The following is a 17807-nucleotide window of genomic DNA, read 5'->3' on the forward strand; positions in this document are numbered from 1 at the left end:
ACACTTTTTGCAAAACAATACACTCGGTGATTTGCAAAGCACTTAACTCATTGAGTGCCAAAAACGTAATTTCTAATTGTTTGCTTTTTTAAACACAGACACTTTAACACACCTTTATGTGTAAATTTGGGGACTCTACAACGAGCAGAACTGAAATAGATGACGATCAAAAACTCATGACAGCTCACGATCTGGAAGTTTTTATCATAACTTGGCTTTTGCAAACGGAGTTCTGCATGTGGATGCAGCGCAGCTGCTCTGCTCTCCCCGTGAGGCTCCACCGGTCCGGTCTACCTGGTCGCACATCTCACGCTGTGGACCGAGCGCGTGCGGAGGCTCTTGTGCTGCCGTGCTTCAGTTCGGCGTCTGTTTTATTTTTCATGCACGCTGCAAGCACCGTCTGTCAAGCTGGATAGACCAGATCCTACCAGACAGGAAGTCGGGCACAGAAAAGGCGAGAGTATCCGGTCAATTTTCAAAATAAAATAAATAAATTGATGATTAATGAAGTTGTGATTATTTTTCATCACCAAATATTACAGTAGAACAGTTCTGAAGCAGTTTGTGATGCATTTTCATTATTTAGATAGTCACACATTGTTTGAATGTCTAAGGCAAATTTAGAATCTAGCATTTTAATTTAGATTAATCTAGATTAAAGCTATAGTGCGTAACTGTGTTGTTTGGTCCGGACCTGCCCTGAGTGAGGATCTAACCCACGTCCTCCTGCACCGGAGGCAACGATGCTAACCACTTCGCCAAGAGGTTAACAACCGCTTGACAAATTGGTTAGCACGTCCTTTATGGGTGAATGGGTTTACTTCCAGTACCGCTGCCCAACAACCTGTCACTTCTCCTTACTGTGGCACATCTGCGGACCTCCGTTACATAACTTCTATCGTCCCCTAGAGGATTTCTGCGGTATTACAACAATACGGCCGGCACCTATGGCCCAGTGTAACCCACCCCTACCCTTCCCACTGCTACCCCTGTAGCTCTCCATGGTACCGGTAATGCACATCGCATACAGTAACACTCACCAGACACAGCATGCTGTTCGATGAAGTAACACTGGCTACAAAATGTGTACTGTTCGTCACGTTACACAGAGTAACACTGGCAACACACCACATGCTGCTGGTTACGGACCACGGTTCATGAACTATAAGACTCGCGACAGCACACAGACTCCACGTAAGTTACACAGCAACATGGGCTACACACCTTGTAACTTACTGCTCGTTAGGCTAACGATGTGGCGAGCACCAGGCTGCTAACAATTACATTTATAGCCATGTTGCTTCTAGCAGCGCTCTCCTCCCTCCTCCATTCTCGTTGTCAGGTAAAACCGAGTGAAACGCGTCGTTTCGGTTGTTTCCTGTGAGCCAGTGCGGGAATGTCGCAGTTCTACACCAAATACAAATCATAATGTTGATCAAAATACGACTTTCAGCGATTTTTAATTGCATCATTTAGCAAATCTGAAAGTCTGGTCACGTCCACTGTTTTGGTGAGCCTCCTCCCGTTCGTGCATTTGAAGCCTTTGATAATCAATCAGTGGATCGATGGATGACCATACACGTGTTATGGTGTGTAGTCGTATCTGTCATAAACAAGAGATTAACTTTACTGTTTACGGCGTGCGTTTGTGTCACGGAGTCGCGGTGTCACAGAGACGAGAGGAGAGCTGTGACACCGGGTCAGAGGCTCTGATCAGCAGGTTTGGTTTCCAGCCTCCACTCTCCTTGTAACAAGCTACAAGTCATTTATCTAACATCAGCATTAGTCTGAAGCTGTTTAATGACGGTAAAAATGAAACATATGACATGAAAAATATGCACTGTCGCTCTTCACAAATGATACAGAAATGTATTGACATGATGATGATGATGATGATGATGAAGAACCGTCACTCAATGATGAAGATGTTTGTTGTGATCAGAAGTGATGCTCAGTGGTGACCGCCATGACGTCATCATAGTCCTCAGACAATGACTGTTCAGCTGGCACTGTTGCCATGGAGACAGGTTGGTCACTCCCTGTCAGAGGAGTTAATGATAGTATCAAAAGAAAAATAACATGGACAAATCTCCAAACCACCTTGCAAATGTTCACAACAGAATGGCATTTCTCATTGATTTCATCAAATTGCAAATGTCTTAGTACATGTCTCAAGTGTCTTAGTGCATCTTTGCAAATGGTTATGTACAAGTACCCTAGAGTTAGCACAATGAGCATACATTTAGCACATTTTCCAAATGAATAGATCTTGCTGATCTAAGCTGATTAGTTGATTCTCAGTCTAATGGTTGCTCTCTCCAAAACATGCCAGCATGATTTCACTGTGTAAATCATCATATGCACAATAGTCTGTTCAACTGTCAAAATTAGTCAACATACTGTAGGCTAATACCATGAAAACCATATGAATTTCTTGCAGCATTTCATAAATTCATGACAGTAATTGACAGTCAGGTGAAATTAGAACTTGACTAACGAAGGAGGAGTTCCTACATCTCAGATGACCAATCAATCAGCTGTTTAGCTACCTGACTGGTGCTGTCTATGATTGTGAATGCTGCCAAACGCGTATATATAGAGCTTGGCTAGGGCCTGTACCTTTTGCAGTATAAACATGGAGGTACCTGGCCAAGAAAATTATCATGAGCAACTCCCTGCTCAAGGAAGAGGAAGAGGAGGAAGAAGAAGAGGAGGAGTGCGGATGCATGGTGGAATAGGCGGAAGTGGCCGAGGAGCAAGAAGACACAGAGTTGTTTACTGCACTATATAGGCTTGGTATATTTTTTCTGTTTTTTTTTGTGTTCATATTTCATACAGAGAACTGTAGGCCTATACATTTTGTTTTTACAGTACATAATCTTGAGTTACTTTATGTAGGCTATATGTGAATAAGAATGGTTACAATTTCCTTGGCAATATGAGTGCAGTGTGTGTGATGTCAAACTTTGGAGGCTGCTCTTACTGTAATGTCCTTCTCTTAGGTTTTATACGTCTCTGCCATAGTGACAAAACATCTAAGCATTTTGACTTGCAGTGCTCACAGAATGCCACAGGGATGATGCATTTTGGGGGCACTGACTACTTACATGAGAAAGAAGTTTGGTTTTGACACATAAGTAAACTGTTTTGGGAGAGATATGAGGTTCTGCAGCTCATCCATGGTGTTATGCTGAACCATCCAGTTTATTTTTGGTAAAAGCACTAAGTGAATGCAAATGAGCCAAAAGCAATTGAGAAAGATCTTTGCCATTTTGATGGTACTGACACTTTACATGGTAAAGGAATCTAGTTTTGAAGCATGTGTGAACAGTTTTGGGAGAGATATGCGCTTTTGCTAGTGAGCTGTAATGTTGTGCAGAACTGTAAGACTGTTTGGCCAAATGGTCTTATAGTTTTAAGAATGTAATTTCTGTTTCAAGAAATGAGCCAAACCAACAGAGAAAAACTATATATATTCATACAAATGAATCCGAATTAAAACAAAGCCACAAGTCATACAATATTTTAATTTAATAATTTCAATTACCCCCCTGGCCCCTTTTCTAAAAAATGGTTTGGTCCACACAGCGGTTCTTCCTCATCGGAATAAAGTGAGCGCGAGCAAACTTCAGCAGGGTTAGGATGGCCCCTCCAAAAGCATAAGTCCAGACACCGGAAACATGAAACATAAGGTAAATATCCTGCATAGTTTCTCTATTCTGTGCTGCGCTGATCAGAGCGGCGTCCCTAGCAACGGTGTGTTACACTTGACGACCATTCATTATACAGAAATAACAATGTAGAGCAGCAATTGATCAGAGAGCAGCATTCCTGTAATGAATAAATATATAGAGATAAAAGCTATATGTTAGAGAAAATAAAAATATATATAAACCAGAGAATCAATTCATATCAGGTCAGAGAGAGAGAGGGAGGAGAGAGAATAAATAAATATTCGATTCACAAAATACAACCAATAGTAATGTTCAATCTTATTAGTGAAAAGTAATCCCCAGAGCAGCTGTTTTCGATGGTTTTCTGCTGATTAGAACAGAAATAATATGCTGCACAGTGCTCTGCATCCTGTTACTTCTGCTGCTCCACTGAGTAGAACGACCGGTTCAAGATGGCGGCCGCATTTCTCGCGGAGCAGCGTTCGATGCGGCGTCTACTCTTTATATGTCTATGCTCTGGACAAGTCGCCAGTTCATAAAAAAAAAAAAAAGTCGGCAGTTCATTGTAGAGCGACGGTTCCTAGAGTAGAACTGAACGTTACTAATTTAGGGGCTACTACAGTGACTGTGTGTGTGTTTTCACACGTATCACTGTCGGACAGTGCTCCAGTATGCGCCCACTCAGAGGCTGCATTGAATTGTATTATGACGCATTCAAGTTCCACTCAGTAATTATGAGCAAGCATCTGATGAAGGTCAGTTACGTTATCATGATGTGTTCAACGTGGTCTTGTAAAATGTGTTATGCATGGTGGGACATTTGAATAGCCTAAATACAAAAAAGTTAAATGTTCAGAGATTTGTTGTTGTTGTTTGTTTTCATAGCAATATAAAATAAAATACACCATAATAGCTGACAACAACAAAGTAAAAAAGACTATTTAGAATACAGTTTACACTCACTTTTGAATGGTTTAAAAATATTTTTTGCCTGAGAAAGTGAAGCTGTCCACCTAGAGCTATTGTACTAAGAAGCCCATTTAGATTTTGTCCAATTAGTTCTGCATCAGTTTTTCCATGAAACATAACATTTAATGTTTACAATATGGAACAATAATGGTGATGGTGAGTGAGTGATGTAGACACTGGTTGGCTGTTTTGGTTTATTAGTGAACTGCTGTACCACAGAGGGGCCCACACCGATATTCTTTCAGGGGGCCCAGAATTCCTAGCAACTGCCCTGTAGATAGATAGATATACTGATTGATCGATTGTTACCTGAGGCTCTCTGTCGATACAGAGACACCATGATGACAGTGGAGACGACGTACGGACAGATGACCACCAGGTGACGGAGCACAGTGAGGACAAGATGGAGGGAGGAGGAGGCAGGGGGAGGAGAAGAGGTGGTAGGAGGCGGAGTGGTAGTAGGAGGTCTTTCTGTAGAGAGATTCACCTGGTCAGGTAAATATGTGGATGAATAAGTGGTGAAATGGTGAAACCTCCTGACCTGTGACAGTGATCCAGCTGGGTGGAGACCCTCCATGGCCTGTGATGTCACAGCTGTAGAGGCCTTCATCAGACTTGGTAACATGGTGGATGGTCATGTGACGTGTAGGCTCAGTCCTGATGAGGGAGCCATCTTTATAGAAAGCAGCTGGGGGGTTGGAGGGAGGGGTCTCCTTTGATTGACAGCTCAGAGTGACATCATGTCCCTCCATCACAGGGAGGACAGGACTCTGCAGGATCACTGGTCCACCTCAACACAGAGACAAAGTACAGCAGTTGATCCATTTCCACACAGCTTCATCAACACTGACTCCACAGTCTGATCTTACCAGTCACAGTGATGTTGATGCTGCTGCTGCTTGTTGCTCCCTCTCTCAGCTCACACCAGTAAACTCCACTGTCCTGTGAGACGACGTAGCTGATTCTACAGGAGGAACCAGTTGGTCGTCCCCATCCAGCTCCACATTCAGCTCTGGTGTCTCTGGTTGTGTTCCTCATCACCTTCCATCCAGCAGAGCTGTCGTCCTCCTCACAGCTCAGAGACACTGAGTCTCCATCAAACAGCTGAGAGCTGCTGGGACTCACAGTCAGACGAGCTGAGAGGGGGTGGGAACAAAAAATGTGATTAGAGATGATCAGTTTTGAACTTGATCTTCTGGCTTCCTCATTGTCTACATCTGAGCTGCAGTGTCGCCAATGGAGGTGGTGGCTTCAGTGGATAAACCGAATCAAATTCAGACATGAATTTATTTTCAAAAAGGCTACTTACTTTCTGTGACCTCTTATTAAGAGTGTCTGCTTTAGTGTCAAGTGTTTAGAGCTCATCTGATATGGAGCCCACACCCCCTCTGCTTTCAGCTTCTGGTTAAAGTACATTAACCTGGAGACATCCTTACCAGATGCCCAAACCACCTCAGCTGGCTCCTTTCAATGCAAACACTTTCCATCAGGCAGTATTGACAGCTGTAAAAGACATGCACTGACCTGTGGTGGAGCTGCAGCAGAGCAGTGAAGTCCTGACAACCACTTTTACAACAGATCAGATAAGTGATAACTGCTCTACCACAGAAAACAAACTACACACAGATTTCACCTCAGAGACTAAAGTTAGGATTCATTCAGCCAGTTCCAAAGCTGTTGCAAAGGCAGAGAATTTGACCAAGTGATGTTTCTGTGCTGGATGTGAATCCACTTCCCACTGACTGGTGGATCAGTCTGTAATGAGGAACTCACTGTTCTTACTGTGAGCCGTGAACAGGAAGTCCAGATGTGAAGTGCAGCTCTAACTCATCACTTTGTTCCGTACAGAAACCACCACACAGCAGGTCATTCACTAACCAGACGGTCAGTTCCCGGTCCATGTGTAGAACTGAACTGATCAAGTATTGTCAGTGTGAGTGGTTATCTGCACAACAGGCACCATGCTGCATGAATACATTACTGTTTTTTTTTCCAATTGCTAACTCACTAAAATGACATGCACAGCACAAATATTTAAACTGACACACACAGAGAGCGAAACCTCTTCTCAAGTCTCCAAAACCTTAAAGGGATAGTAGCATTTTTTTTAAAGTGGGGTTGTATGATCTACAAATAGCCCCTAAGTACTTTAATTGCAGTAGAAGACTCTCTACACTCCTCCCGTTAGGAACGCCAGCACATAGCCCTGCCCAGAGATTTACAACATACATTGTTGTGAATGGACCCAAAGAAACGGCCTATTTTCACGGCCTAAAAGAGGTTTTACCTGAAAAAAAAATACACAGTTCCATTGTTCGCTATAATATAATTTTTTCCAGCCCCTCAAAGTGCAGGAAAAACGCAGTTTTTATTTGGAGCTAACCAACTGCTGATCGGCGGGTGCTAACCCTGGGCGGAGGGATACGTGAGTTGGTTAGGCCCAAATAAAAACTGTGTTTTTCCTGCACTTTGAAGGGCTGGAAAAAATGATATTATAGCGAACAATGGAACTGTGTATTTTTTTTCACGTAAAACCTCTTTTAGGCCGTGAAAATAGGCCGTTTCTTTGGGTTGGCGTTGCTAACGGGAGGAGTGTAGAGAGTCTTCTACTGCAATTAAAGTACTTAGGGGCTATTTGTAGATCATACAACCCCACTTTAAAAAAAATGCTACTATCCCTTTAAACACATTTTCTACTTTACACACATTTTGCAATTTAAAATGTCATTTTTTAAATGCACTGAACACGGTTCTCTGCATAAGACACAACAATCTGACATAAAGTCACATGTTTGTCATTTCACAGCACTGCCATTCAAAATTACACTACATGAGCTAATTGGCCAATAGATGTGTCACCTGCCAAAAACGTCAATGGTTCATTGTTACCACTTCAATCAGGAAGGAAGCACTAAAAGACCCCAACAACAATGGAAGACACAGGCAGAGAGAGGAAGAGGAAGAGAGAGGGTGAGAATGAAAGGGGGAGGAAGAGTGAGAATTTTTCTTTATTTTATTTTTTTTTGCAAATTTCCTTTACAGATTACTGTTCTGTGAGCATAGTTTGTTCACTGCTATGTAAATATATCTGCTGTGCATATGTTGCACTGACTTGTTTGGTGAAAAAAAAAATAGAAATTGTATTTCCTGAAGGAAATATGTGTGAATGCTGAAAGCAGCTGAACACCATCGCTGAATTAGCAAACGCAATTGACAAATAGTGCAAGTAGTGATCAATATGCAAAGGTATGACCAAGGGAGGAATCAAACATACGAGCTCATGGTCAGTAGACCTTTACTCTGCCACTAGGCCACAGAGAGCACACGGCTGTCTTAGAGCAGCGGTATAAACAAGAAACATGTTACGTAAGATAAACCAAGATAGAAAGAGGTAGGAGAAAAGGTGGGGGCATATATGCATTATCAAGGTTACTCATGCAAGATCTGAAAACAAGCCAGACCAAGTGGTAGTAGTTACAGTTAGAAGAGGTTAATACAATAACAAGACTATGACTGTTCAGCATTCACACTAAAAAGAGAGAATAAAGAAAATGGCTGAACCGAATAACAAGTTTAAACAAAATGGCCGAGCTTTCAGCATTCACACTAATAAACAAAAGAGAACAAAGAAAATAGCCGAACCAAATAACAATAGTAATGAGCATTCACATAAAAAAAGAGATGATTTGAATAACAATAGTGTGAATGCTGAAGATTTGAATAACATAAATAAAATATTTTTTTAACAGCATGTGAAAAAAAAAAACTATTTTATTTTTATGGCAAAGCTACTAAAGATGAGAGTGCTTTTCATTGTGCCCAACAGTGTGTATGATGTATGTAGTTTTTGTTGCAGTGCTTCATGTTGCAGGATATTAGGTATTTTTCTAGTTTGAGTGTGTGGTTTTTTGAATTGTGTTCAGTATTTTGATACAACCAGGCTAGTTTGCAAAATTTTGTTTTAGCAATTCGGAAAAAAACTGTAATGTATCTGCAGTGATTGTACAGACAACAAAGTCCATTGACCATTTACCACAGAGAAAAGAGGCGTTCACTGACCTGTGGTGGAGCTGCAGCAGAGCAGAGACATCAGACCTGCAGAGACACAACAGTGAGACAAACAGGCTATTTGTGTAAAGCAACAGAGTTGCAGCAGTTTGACTCACAGAGCAGCTTGAGCAGAGAGGATTCCTCCATCCTGACTCTCCAACCAAGTCACAGCTGCTCTCTGATCAGCTCTAGTCACTGCACATTAAACCCTCCTCCTTCCTCTGTGGTTTCTGCTGCGCTCTCCCCTACTACAGAGAACATCTTCACCATGATGCCTTCACTGACCCTCACACTGACACTGCTGTGTTTCTGATCACAGAGAATCTGCTCTTTGGTTTTCCTCAGTCAGTTTGTTTAACGAAGCTGATTGATGATCAGTTATAGATTATTGATTGTCTAAACGAGGCCTCACATTGATACAAACAGCTGCTTCTGAGAACAGAGAGGGGGGTTCCGAGGAAGTGAGCTGCAGGTGTTGGTGTCGCTGCCATCTGCTCTGTTTCTCAGAACTGAGGAGCTTCACACCATCTTCAGCAGGACAATGTGCAAGTGCATCACCTCTAGAGACTGAACATCCTGTGGACTGAGTGACAGGAGCTGCTCCTGTCACTCAGTCCACAGGATTCTGCTTCACTGTTTCACTGTTTATCACTGTCATGTGAATGTTCAGTTTTCAGTGAGTGATAATTGTTATGACACATGAAACACATGTGTTTCAGTTAGATTAGGCAGTAGGCTGTGTTAGTGCAATTATGGCTCTTGCACAAAAGTTTCTCACTCTGTTCTTTGTCTGTTCTCAAAGTCCTGAACCATCTGCCAGAGGGCAGCAGTTCACCAAGTGCCTTTCCCCGGAGGGTTGAATCCCTGAGGATGTGTTGAGGGAAGGAAGGTCGTAACCAATAATCCTCTGGGCTGAGGTGACAACTTTCTGCAGTGCTTCTCTGTTTGCAGCTGTGCAGATGGAAAACCACACACCAGTGCAATATGTAAGAGTGCTCGATTGTTGTATTTTAGTATCCTCAGAAAAAAGAGTCTCTGCTGTACCTTTTTGATGGTGGCTCTGATGTAGACACAGGTCCCGTTGTCCTCAATGTACACGCCCAGGTACCGGATGTTGGGGAGTCGGGGACCCTCTCCACAAACTCCCCGCTGGTGAACAAGGCCTGGATGTGTGTTGTCTTCCTCCTGAAATCTATGACAATTTGTTCTGTCTTGTTGGTGTTGAGGATAGGTTGTTTGCTTTGTACCATACAGACAGCTGCTCCACCTCATCCCGGATGAGTCCCAAAATGAGTCCCACCACGGGCGTGTCATCAGCAAACTTTATAATGCTGTTACTGGGGTGTCCTGGAGAGGGACGGTCTAGACTCTAGAGCATCGTCTGACACAAACACTGTGTCGATACTCTGTTGTTGTTCTCTCAGTCGACCAGCAGGTGGCAGCACAGGAGCTTCAGGCTGTAGAGCAGCTCACCATGGTCTCTAACCTGCCTCATCGTCCAGGACTGTGATGGCGAAATAAACGTCCATGTGATGGCGCCAGACGGTAAAATATCCCAGTGAACGCGCTGGTGGACATTGCCATCTTATGGACTGAAATGTGGTGCTTTTAATTTGAAGGAATAGAAGTAGAAAGTGGAGTTATTGATTATGGATCATTTGTAGTGTGAGGAACTTGGTTTCAGAGGACGGATGATAAGTTGTCTGCTCTCAGCCTGCATGTGGTTTTTATTGTGAAAGGACACTTCCTGTTTCCCTGTTCTGTAACTGTGAGAGGTTCACACTCTGCTTCAGATAGTAAAACACCAGAACCTGACAACCTGAAGTTATTTCTTTCAGCTTCATTCAGCTTTCAGTTCATAACCACATATTGATTAATTTATTGATCAGGTTGATCGGGAGTCATAGGCGACTGAGGAGACGGCATCAGGTTGTAAACTCAGTGCTATTCGTTCTGGTTGATTTAAAGACAGTTCAGATAAATCTGTCTCAGAGCTGAACTTTGACTTCAGCAGCTTCAGTCGGACTCACAGTTTTCTACAACTTTAGTTTAAACTTTAACCAACTCTGTTCTGCTTTGTTAAACCACTTCCTCACTCAGACTGAGAGTGTGGGGGAGGGGCTGCAGAGAGAGCTGCAAACTACAACACACACCCATCCTGTAAACACGCAGACATAAATGCATCATTTAGATTTGTCAGATAGAGTCAGTGAAAACAGCAGCAGGTCGTTAACTGAGTATTTCATCAAGAGTATAAACATCATGGATGAGTCAGACTCAGCTCTCTGGGTCCTCAGTGGAGCTGGGGACATGTTTATCGAGCATCTTAGAGGCCATTTTAGTCTGAAGTGCTGAAAATGTTGGGAATTTAGCCCTACTCTCAAACTTAAGAATAAATTCAGATATTTAAGAGACCTCAAGAGGAGTCCTAAGTTATTAGAGCTGACAGTAGTGGATGGCACTGAGCAGAAGGAAGTTCTGGCTTTGACCAGTTGATCAAACGATATCCTTTGACTGACATCATCCTTGTCACAGATTCAATAAGTCGCCTCACCAATAACCTCACACAGCAGAGCTTTCATGGGAGAATTCAAGTCATCACAATGCTTCGATTTCTCGCCTTTGGGAAAATGCAACAATGTTCCAGTAAAAGATTGGCAAAGATTGGGACACTTTTATTTTGGATACATTTCTAATGTATTTTTGTATTAATTTGTAGGTTATTGTCAAAATACGGTTGAATATACACTCCCATTAGCCATTTTACTGTTCACTGAGATATTTCTATGGGATTACCTTCAGCAATTGGTCATTCCTATGGACATGGAAGATACGTCATCTAAAATTCAGTTTACAGCACATAGTACTGTGGCAACTCAGCTCTGAGACCGACATTTTAGATTCAGTCCTCCACTTCACTAAAAATGTGAGTAAGACACTTGACAACTAACTTATGGGTGCAGCTTTCAGCAAAGAACGTTTTTACTCATAAGTCAACTCTTGTTAGGAGTGACCCCTGGTCTGAAGAGTCCAGGATCCTGACTCACCTGGATCAAGAGTCTCTGCAGGTGAACAACGTCGACAACAAAGAATCAACATAAATCCAACTAATTCCAACTAAAACTTTTTTATTTGTTGTACCACAATGTACAAATGTCTCCAAAGAGCAATAATGATAAAATCTACTAACATTATATACACATCATACACAGTATGAAGAGCTACAGCAGCATGGACACCTGCAACATCATCATCATCATCGCTTCTGGACTCAAACATGTAGGACACTGAGACACTGAGACATTTTGACCTATGGATGATAGTGATGTACAGGAGCAGGTCATCCTCCATTTACTGTTTACAGCTGTTACTCTTCATCAGGAGGAACTGGTGTTGGTCCTTTGTGTTTTATATAAAAGAAAACACCAACAAGACCAGCGACAAGTAGCAGGACAGCTGGAAGACCGACTGCCAGTCCAACATGGTGATTCTTCTCTCCCCTCTCCTTGTCTCCTCCATCCTTGTCTCCTGTCTCCTTGTCTCCTGTCTCCTTGTCTCCTCTCTCCTCTGTGTCTCCTGCAGAGAGAAGCAGAGTGAGGTATCAGCTGTCAGGTAGGTGATGAGTGAAGAACACAACAGAGTCTGGGCTCTGTTTCCCCTTTCCCACTGACCAAAGAGGTTCCAGTGTGCCATTCCGAAGGGCCGCCATTCCTAACGTTTAGGGCGCACTCACACTAGGCAATCGTACCGTGCCCAAGCACGTTTGCCCCCTAAAGTCCGGATTCTATTGGTAGTGTGAGTGCAAGCGTTCCGTGCCTGAGCACGGTACACTTCCCTGGCCCGGCACGGTTGGGAGAGGTGTGCTTGGGCACGGTACGCTTGGCCAGGAATGCGCACACGTAATACGCTGCGGGCTCGTTCTCCACCACGTGTCTGCAACCGCATGTAAACAACAGTCACTTAACGATTACGTCGCGCCGTAAACATCGCTAGTTAACGTCGCTTTGATTAAACTTCAAGATAACCATGACAACCGGTCAAAGCGCCGTTCTTTCTGCAGTCAGAGCGCATCCGCCGTGTTGGTATATCAACGTGATGACGTAGTGTCGGAGGCAACCGTGCTTGAGCACGCTTGGGTTCGAGGTAGTGTGAGTGCGGGCCAGCGGGGGACAGGGGAGGGGGGGCATTCGGGCTTCAGCACGGTACGGATCAACTGGCCCTAGTGTGAGTGCGCCCTTACTTTAATGTGTCGGAATGCCGGCCCTTAATTATTTATGGAAAAGGGGTGCCTTTCCGAACCTGAAAAAAGTCTGCCATTAAAAGGTTTAAGGCACTGGGTACACACATTGCAGCGAATGCTTTGGTAGTACAGTGGTTAGAGCATCTGCCTCTGGCGCAGGAGATCAGGGACCGACTCCCGGAGGAGCTGTACAGCAGAGACTTTCTTGGCCTCTACCTGATCTTTTTACTAAACTTAACCAACTCCTTTCTACATTGCCCAAACCCAACCAAAGCACAGAGCAAGGACATTTATTTTTCAGCAGGAGCGCCGCGGCTGCATCAGACTCGCACCTGGGTGCGATTGTGTGTCATTCAGAACAGCGGCCCCTCGGAAGGAATTTCCGGACTGGCAGACCGTCGGAATGGCGGTCCTTCGGAATGGGGGTCGCCCCCCCGGCCAAAGAACCTGTTTAAACCCACTAACAATCGGCTTCTGACGGCAGTGGGAAGGGCTCACCGACCCGTGTCAAGCGACTCTGCAATCAACGCAGGTTTTTAATCGGCTGGACTCTGATCAGCTTGCGATGGGAACGTCAGACCTGGGTCAACCCGCTCATTTATGTGACGGCAATCAACATGGGTGGCACAGCACTGGCACAGCAGATTGGAGAGCTTCTTATGATCCATGGGGAAGAGGACATTCCCAGAGGGTGAAAAAAACACTGACCACAGCTGTAGTGTTTATGCAGCGTCAACACGTGATAGGTAATTGTTTTCATGTGTGTAGTGACATGTGTGCTGTTACATTATGTGCCCGTGGTAACGTCTGGTCCTGATGTAAACGTCTGAAATAAAGCCGCATTATTGTGTTGACTATTTCCTTTTAAATATAAGTTTTAAACAACTGCCTCATCAGCTTCCATGCTGCTTTTTTTTGCTTGTTTACTTCGCTGTGGAACTCTCTAGACACAGGGCGAACAGCCACACAGGCCAGTGGGAAAGGAGCCATATGCCGACTGTAAGTGGATCAACCCGCGTTTAAAAAACCTGCTTTAAGCCGCAAATTTTTGTGGGAAAGTGGCTTTTGACTCACCTGAGTTAAACTCATTTGACTTCACATCCAGGTTGATGGTGCTGATGGCCTCATTCTTCAGATTCGCTCTCTTCTTCTTCGTCCTGTCGTTTCTTTCTCTCTGAAGGACGTGACACTCGAATGTTCCTGCGTCGTCTCTGGTCACGTTCTTCAGGATCATGGACACGTCTCCGTCCTTCATCTCTCCATCCACCAGCTCCACCCGGTCTTTAAAAGCCTGGTGCTGGTTTTCTGTGACAGGTCCCCCGTCCCGGTACATCAACACATATTTTGGTTCCAGTTCAGGTCTGGTCCACTCTACAACTAAGATCTCAGTGTTGCTGGGAGCTCGGCATGGCAGAGAGACAGACTGTCCAGGTTCAGCTGTGATGTTCACTGGGAATGAAACAGAGCAGAGGGGTCAAAGGTCAGGGAGAAGGATCATCGGTCTCTAATCATATTGACACTCGGTGCGTTATAGAGCCGGATGGTTAAAATCACTTTAACCTGGTTAAGGTTTGGTATAGTAGAGTATGGTATAGTAATGTAAAGTGAGGTAAGGTATAGTAAGGTAAGGCATGGTATAGTGATGTATAGTAAGGTAAGGTAAGGTAAGGTAAGGTAAGGCAAAATAAGGTAAGGTTTAGTAAGGAAAGTTAAGGTATAGTAATGTATAGGAAGGTATGTCATAGTAATGTATAGTAAGGTAAGGTAAAATAAAGTAAAGAATGGTAAGGTATAGTATAGTAATGCATATTAAGGTATAACAATGTAAGGTATGGTAAGGTATGTTATAGTAATGTATAGTAAGGTAAGTTATGGCAGAGTAATGTATATTAAGGTATAGTAATGTAAGGTATGGTAAGGTACAGATAAGTAATCTATGGTATAGTAATGTATAGTAAGGTAATGTAAGGTAAGGCAAGGTATGATATAGTAAGTTAAGATAACATTGCTATTTTCAGTCTTTATCTTAAAGTTAAAGTATTTTCTGTTACAACCACACTTCAGCCTTCATATTGTTTTTCTCTCTCCTCCTGACTGAAATCCTTCCATAACAGAAACACAGCAGAGAAATTTAGAGTTGATGATTCATTATTAATAAATAAATAAAATTGCCTTGCCTTGCCTTGCCTTATCAAGATATTATCAGGTTCATGGGAAACTTTCAAAATCCTCGTGACAAGTTTTATTTCATTTCATTTCATTAGTGAACAGATCAGAGGTAGTGAAAACGTCAAGCGGCCACAACAACACATCACAAACACAGTGGTGAACCGTTGGTCTGAGTGTCAGAGGAAATGTCTGGTCGTCACACACAGTTTATGGGTTGACAGAATAAAACTGAACAGAAACATCTCAGGTTTTAGTGGTGCACTTTTACTCTAAACAACTACAAACAACGACAGCGGTCGAGTGGTCGGAGCGCACCCATGTTGGCATTACCCAACGCACCGATCGTCGACTGTGACGATCTTAACTGTGTCATTTCCTCATCTCTGTCTTCACTGACCAGTCTGATAAAACCATGAAATACCCCCAAATAACCTTACAGATCATCTGTTGGTCAAACAACATGAGTCACATACAACACGGAAGCTGCTGTGGCATCACAACAAGATGTGCACCGTGCAGGCTAATGTTAGCATGAACGCTAAACAAGCTATAGACCGCTCACCGATGGACATCAGTGCATTACCTTCAGCAGAAGACACCAGGAGACAGAGGGACAGTGTCCAACAGAGACACAGAGACAATAGAGCAGAAATCATCGTTTTTCTAATCTGTTGCGACGCAGAAGCTGTGGCCTGTAAACCTCAATGTGTAGGTTCCGGTAATGTCAGACCTGATGGAGGGCTGGACATACAGTATGACGCAAAATCTGTCATACCATATTTGTGTGGAAGCGTCTGATGTCATTCAGAGGGGGAAGGGAGCGCTGAAGGAGAACACAGACTCCGCCCTCCGTCCTCCGCCCTCATTCCCCGTCGAACACGATGCAGACAGTATTTTCAGTCAAAAGTCGGTTTTAGGTCTGAGATACTCGTCTGAAGAGAAAGTTAATAAACGTGAACACAGCTCACCTTCACAGCCTGACACCAGAACATCTGGAGGAGACGAAGGGACGGTGAAGTCCAGAGTGACGCAGTTACTTCAGCAGCCATGTTGTGTCCTGACAGAGAGGTCGACTTGAACGTCGAGTTCTAACAGTTTTTAGGCTTCAGATGAAATGTAGGTTTCACACACATGAAGTTGAGCGGAGAAGCAGCAGAAGTGAGAAGTCCCTGACTGATAACAGCTGTTCTCTTTTTCAACCTTAGTACTGCCTCGCGAGGGTGGAGTCAAAGCGGTTGGTTTGGTTTATGGAGTCAACAGGGGCGGACTTCAGTCAGCGAACTGAAGTATTACTGAGCTTCAGAGACAGAACAGAAAAACAACAACATTTTAAACATGTTCAAACAAGATGGAGACAAGTACAAAAGAAAAAAACAAACAAACAGTCCCTTCTTTTAGGCCTTTTCAGACCTGAATGAACCTGATTTCCTCTACACCAGAACCCAGACAGGTTGTAAAGGTTTGAAGAACTTCCTGTCTGTCACTTTATTCACTAGATGTGGGCAACACAGTTCAAAGGAACATGACTCATTTAGAAGAGCTGCACAGAGAGCTGAGTTGAGAGAGTCGACGTGGACTTTGGACATGTCTGCAGCTATTATATGTAAATCATGTGGCCTCCAGTCTGGAGGGGGAGGGAGGGAGTTCACAGTCGAAACTCAGGAGATTCAGGAGGGAGGAGACTCAAAGCTGATCTGCTGAGGATGACTCATTCTTTTAACGGCTATCATTGGTTGTTCAAAAAAGACACAAGAACAAACACAACCTTCCTGTTCAGTTGAATCCATTTCAACTTTGCTCTGGGTTTGAGACACTGGGACGTTCTCTTGTCTTTAAGTCACAGAGATGGATTCGTCTTTAGTTTGTTGAAAGCACCACAGGACTTGGTGGTCGTTCAGACACTTCTGTAGTGAAGGGCTCAGATGGTTTGTGAAAGTTATTGACAAATTTAAAGATTTAAAAGGTTTTAGTGTGAACTTTAAGGGGTTTAAGGGGAGTTTGTCACTAAGAGCAGATCTAAGTACCAAGAGCCTCTGTGAGTCTTGTCCCTGTGCACCCTCTTCTGGACACACACTGTAATCACACCCCAGTTCCTCCTTCAGTGTGAGAAGCTGTGCTGCCTTTGTCCTGGTTGATCAGCAGCTGGAAGGGAAAGTAAAGTAATGTAAGGTAAGGTAAGGTAAGGTAAAGTAATGTAGGGTAAAGTAAGGGTAGGGAATGTATAGTAAGACAAGGCAAAGTAAGGTAAGATAAGGTGAGGTAAGGTTAGGTAACGTAAGGTAAGGTAATGTAGGGTAAGGTTAGGTTAGGTTAGGTTAGGTTAGGTTAGGTAAGGTTAGGCTTAGGGTTATCCTCCAAATAAAGACGGAGAGATGTTTAGAGAGGATGGGAACAAATAATATAATGATCGATAAAACATATGATTCTACAGTCCTGGACTTGGCCTCAGTGAGGGTGATGGGTCAAAGGTGAGAGCTGATTCAGCTCCTGTGCTGCCTTCTGCTGGTCGACTGAGAGAACAACAACAACAAGACAAACTCAGAGTGAAGTCTCAGCTCAGTGTTTGTGTCAGACGACGATGTTCTACAGAGTCCAGACTGGTTCTGGTCCAGGTCTCGAGACTGGTTCTGGTCCAGTTCTCCTGACTGTCCCCGTCTGAGGCCTGCTGCTCGTCTCCAGGACAACAGAGCAGCTCCTCAGGTGGG

At 43.6% G+C, this 17807-nt stretch overlaps 2 protein-coding genes across 5 annotated transcripts in view; both read right to left on the reverse strand.

Moving 5' to 3' along the window:
• Nucleotides 1-1848: 1848 nt before the first annotated feature.
• Nucleotides 1849-17807, reverse strand: part of LOC311001368 (uncharacterized protein) — a 148307-nt gene continuing 132348 nt past the window's right edge. For 2 of the 4 annotated variants that reach the window (XM_083992446.1, XM_083992449.1), the window contains exons 1-5: nt 8810-8930; nt 8703-8738; nt 5185-5779; nt 4953-5114; nt 1849-2039 (exon numbers count right to left, since the gene is read on the reverse strand). In XM_083992446.1, the coding sequence (XP_083848572.1) occupies nt 1939-2039; nt 4953-5114; nt 5185-5395 (474 nt within the window). In that variant the 5' untranslated portion in view covers nt 5396-5779; nt 8703-8738; nt 8810-8930 and the 3' untranslated portion in view covers nt 1849-1938. Of the gene's footprint in view, nt 2040-4952; nt 5115-5184; nt 5780-6167; nt 6193-8702; nt 8739-8809; nt 8931-17807 lie in introns of those variants that run through there. The other 2 variants (XM_083992448.1, XM_083992447.1) reach the window with 2 other exon arrangements.
• LOC311001369 (uncharacterized protein) lies at nt 11818-16671 on the reverse strand. The gene is made up of 3 exons (XM_083992450.1): nt 16071-16671; nt 14008-14382; nt 11818-12269 (listed from the first exon to the last, which is right to left on the reverse strand). The coding sequence occupies exons 2-3, from the start codon at nt 14264-14266 to the stop codon at nt 12061-12063; spliced, it is 468 nt and encodes a 155-aa protein (XP_083848576.1). The 5' UTR covers nt 14267-14382; nt 16071-16671; the 3' UTR covers nt 11818-12060.

Source organism: Trachurus trachurus (genome assembly GCF_905171665.1).
Source record: "Trachurus trachurus genome assembly, chromosome: 18".
NCBI classification, from domain to species: Eukaryota; Metazoa; Chordata; class Actinopteri; order Carangiformes; family Carangidae; genus Trachurus; species Trachurus trachurus.

Coding starts and splice junctions, on each gene's coding strand:
- LOC311001369 (XM_083992450.1), bottom strand. CDS start 14,266: ATGTACCGGGACGGGGGACCTGTCACAGAAAACCAGCACCAGGCTTTT. Junction 12,270..14,007: donor GTCAAATGAGTTTAACTCAG/GTGAGTCAAAAG, acceptor TTCTCTCTGCAG/GAGACACAGAGGAGAGAGGA.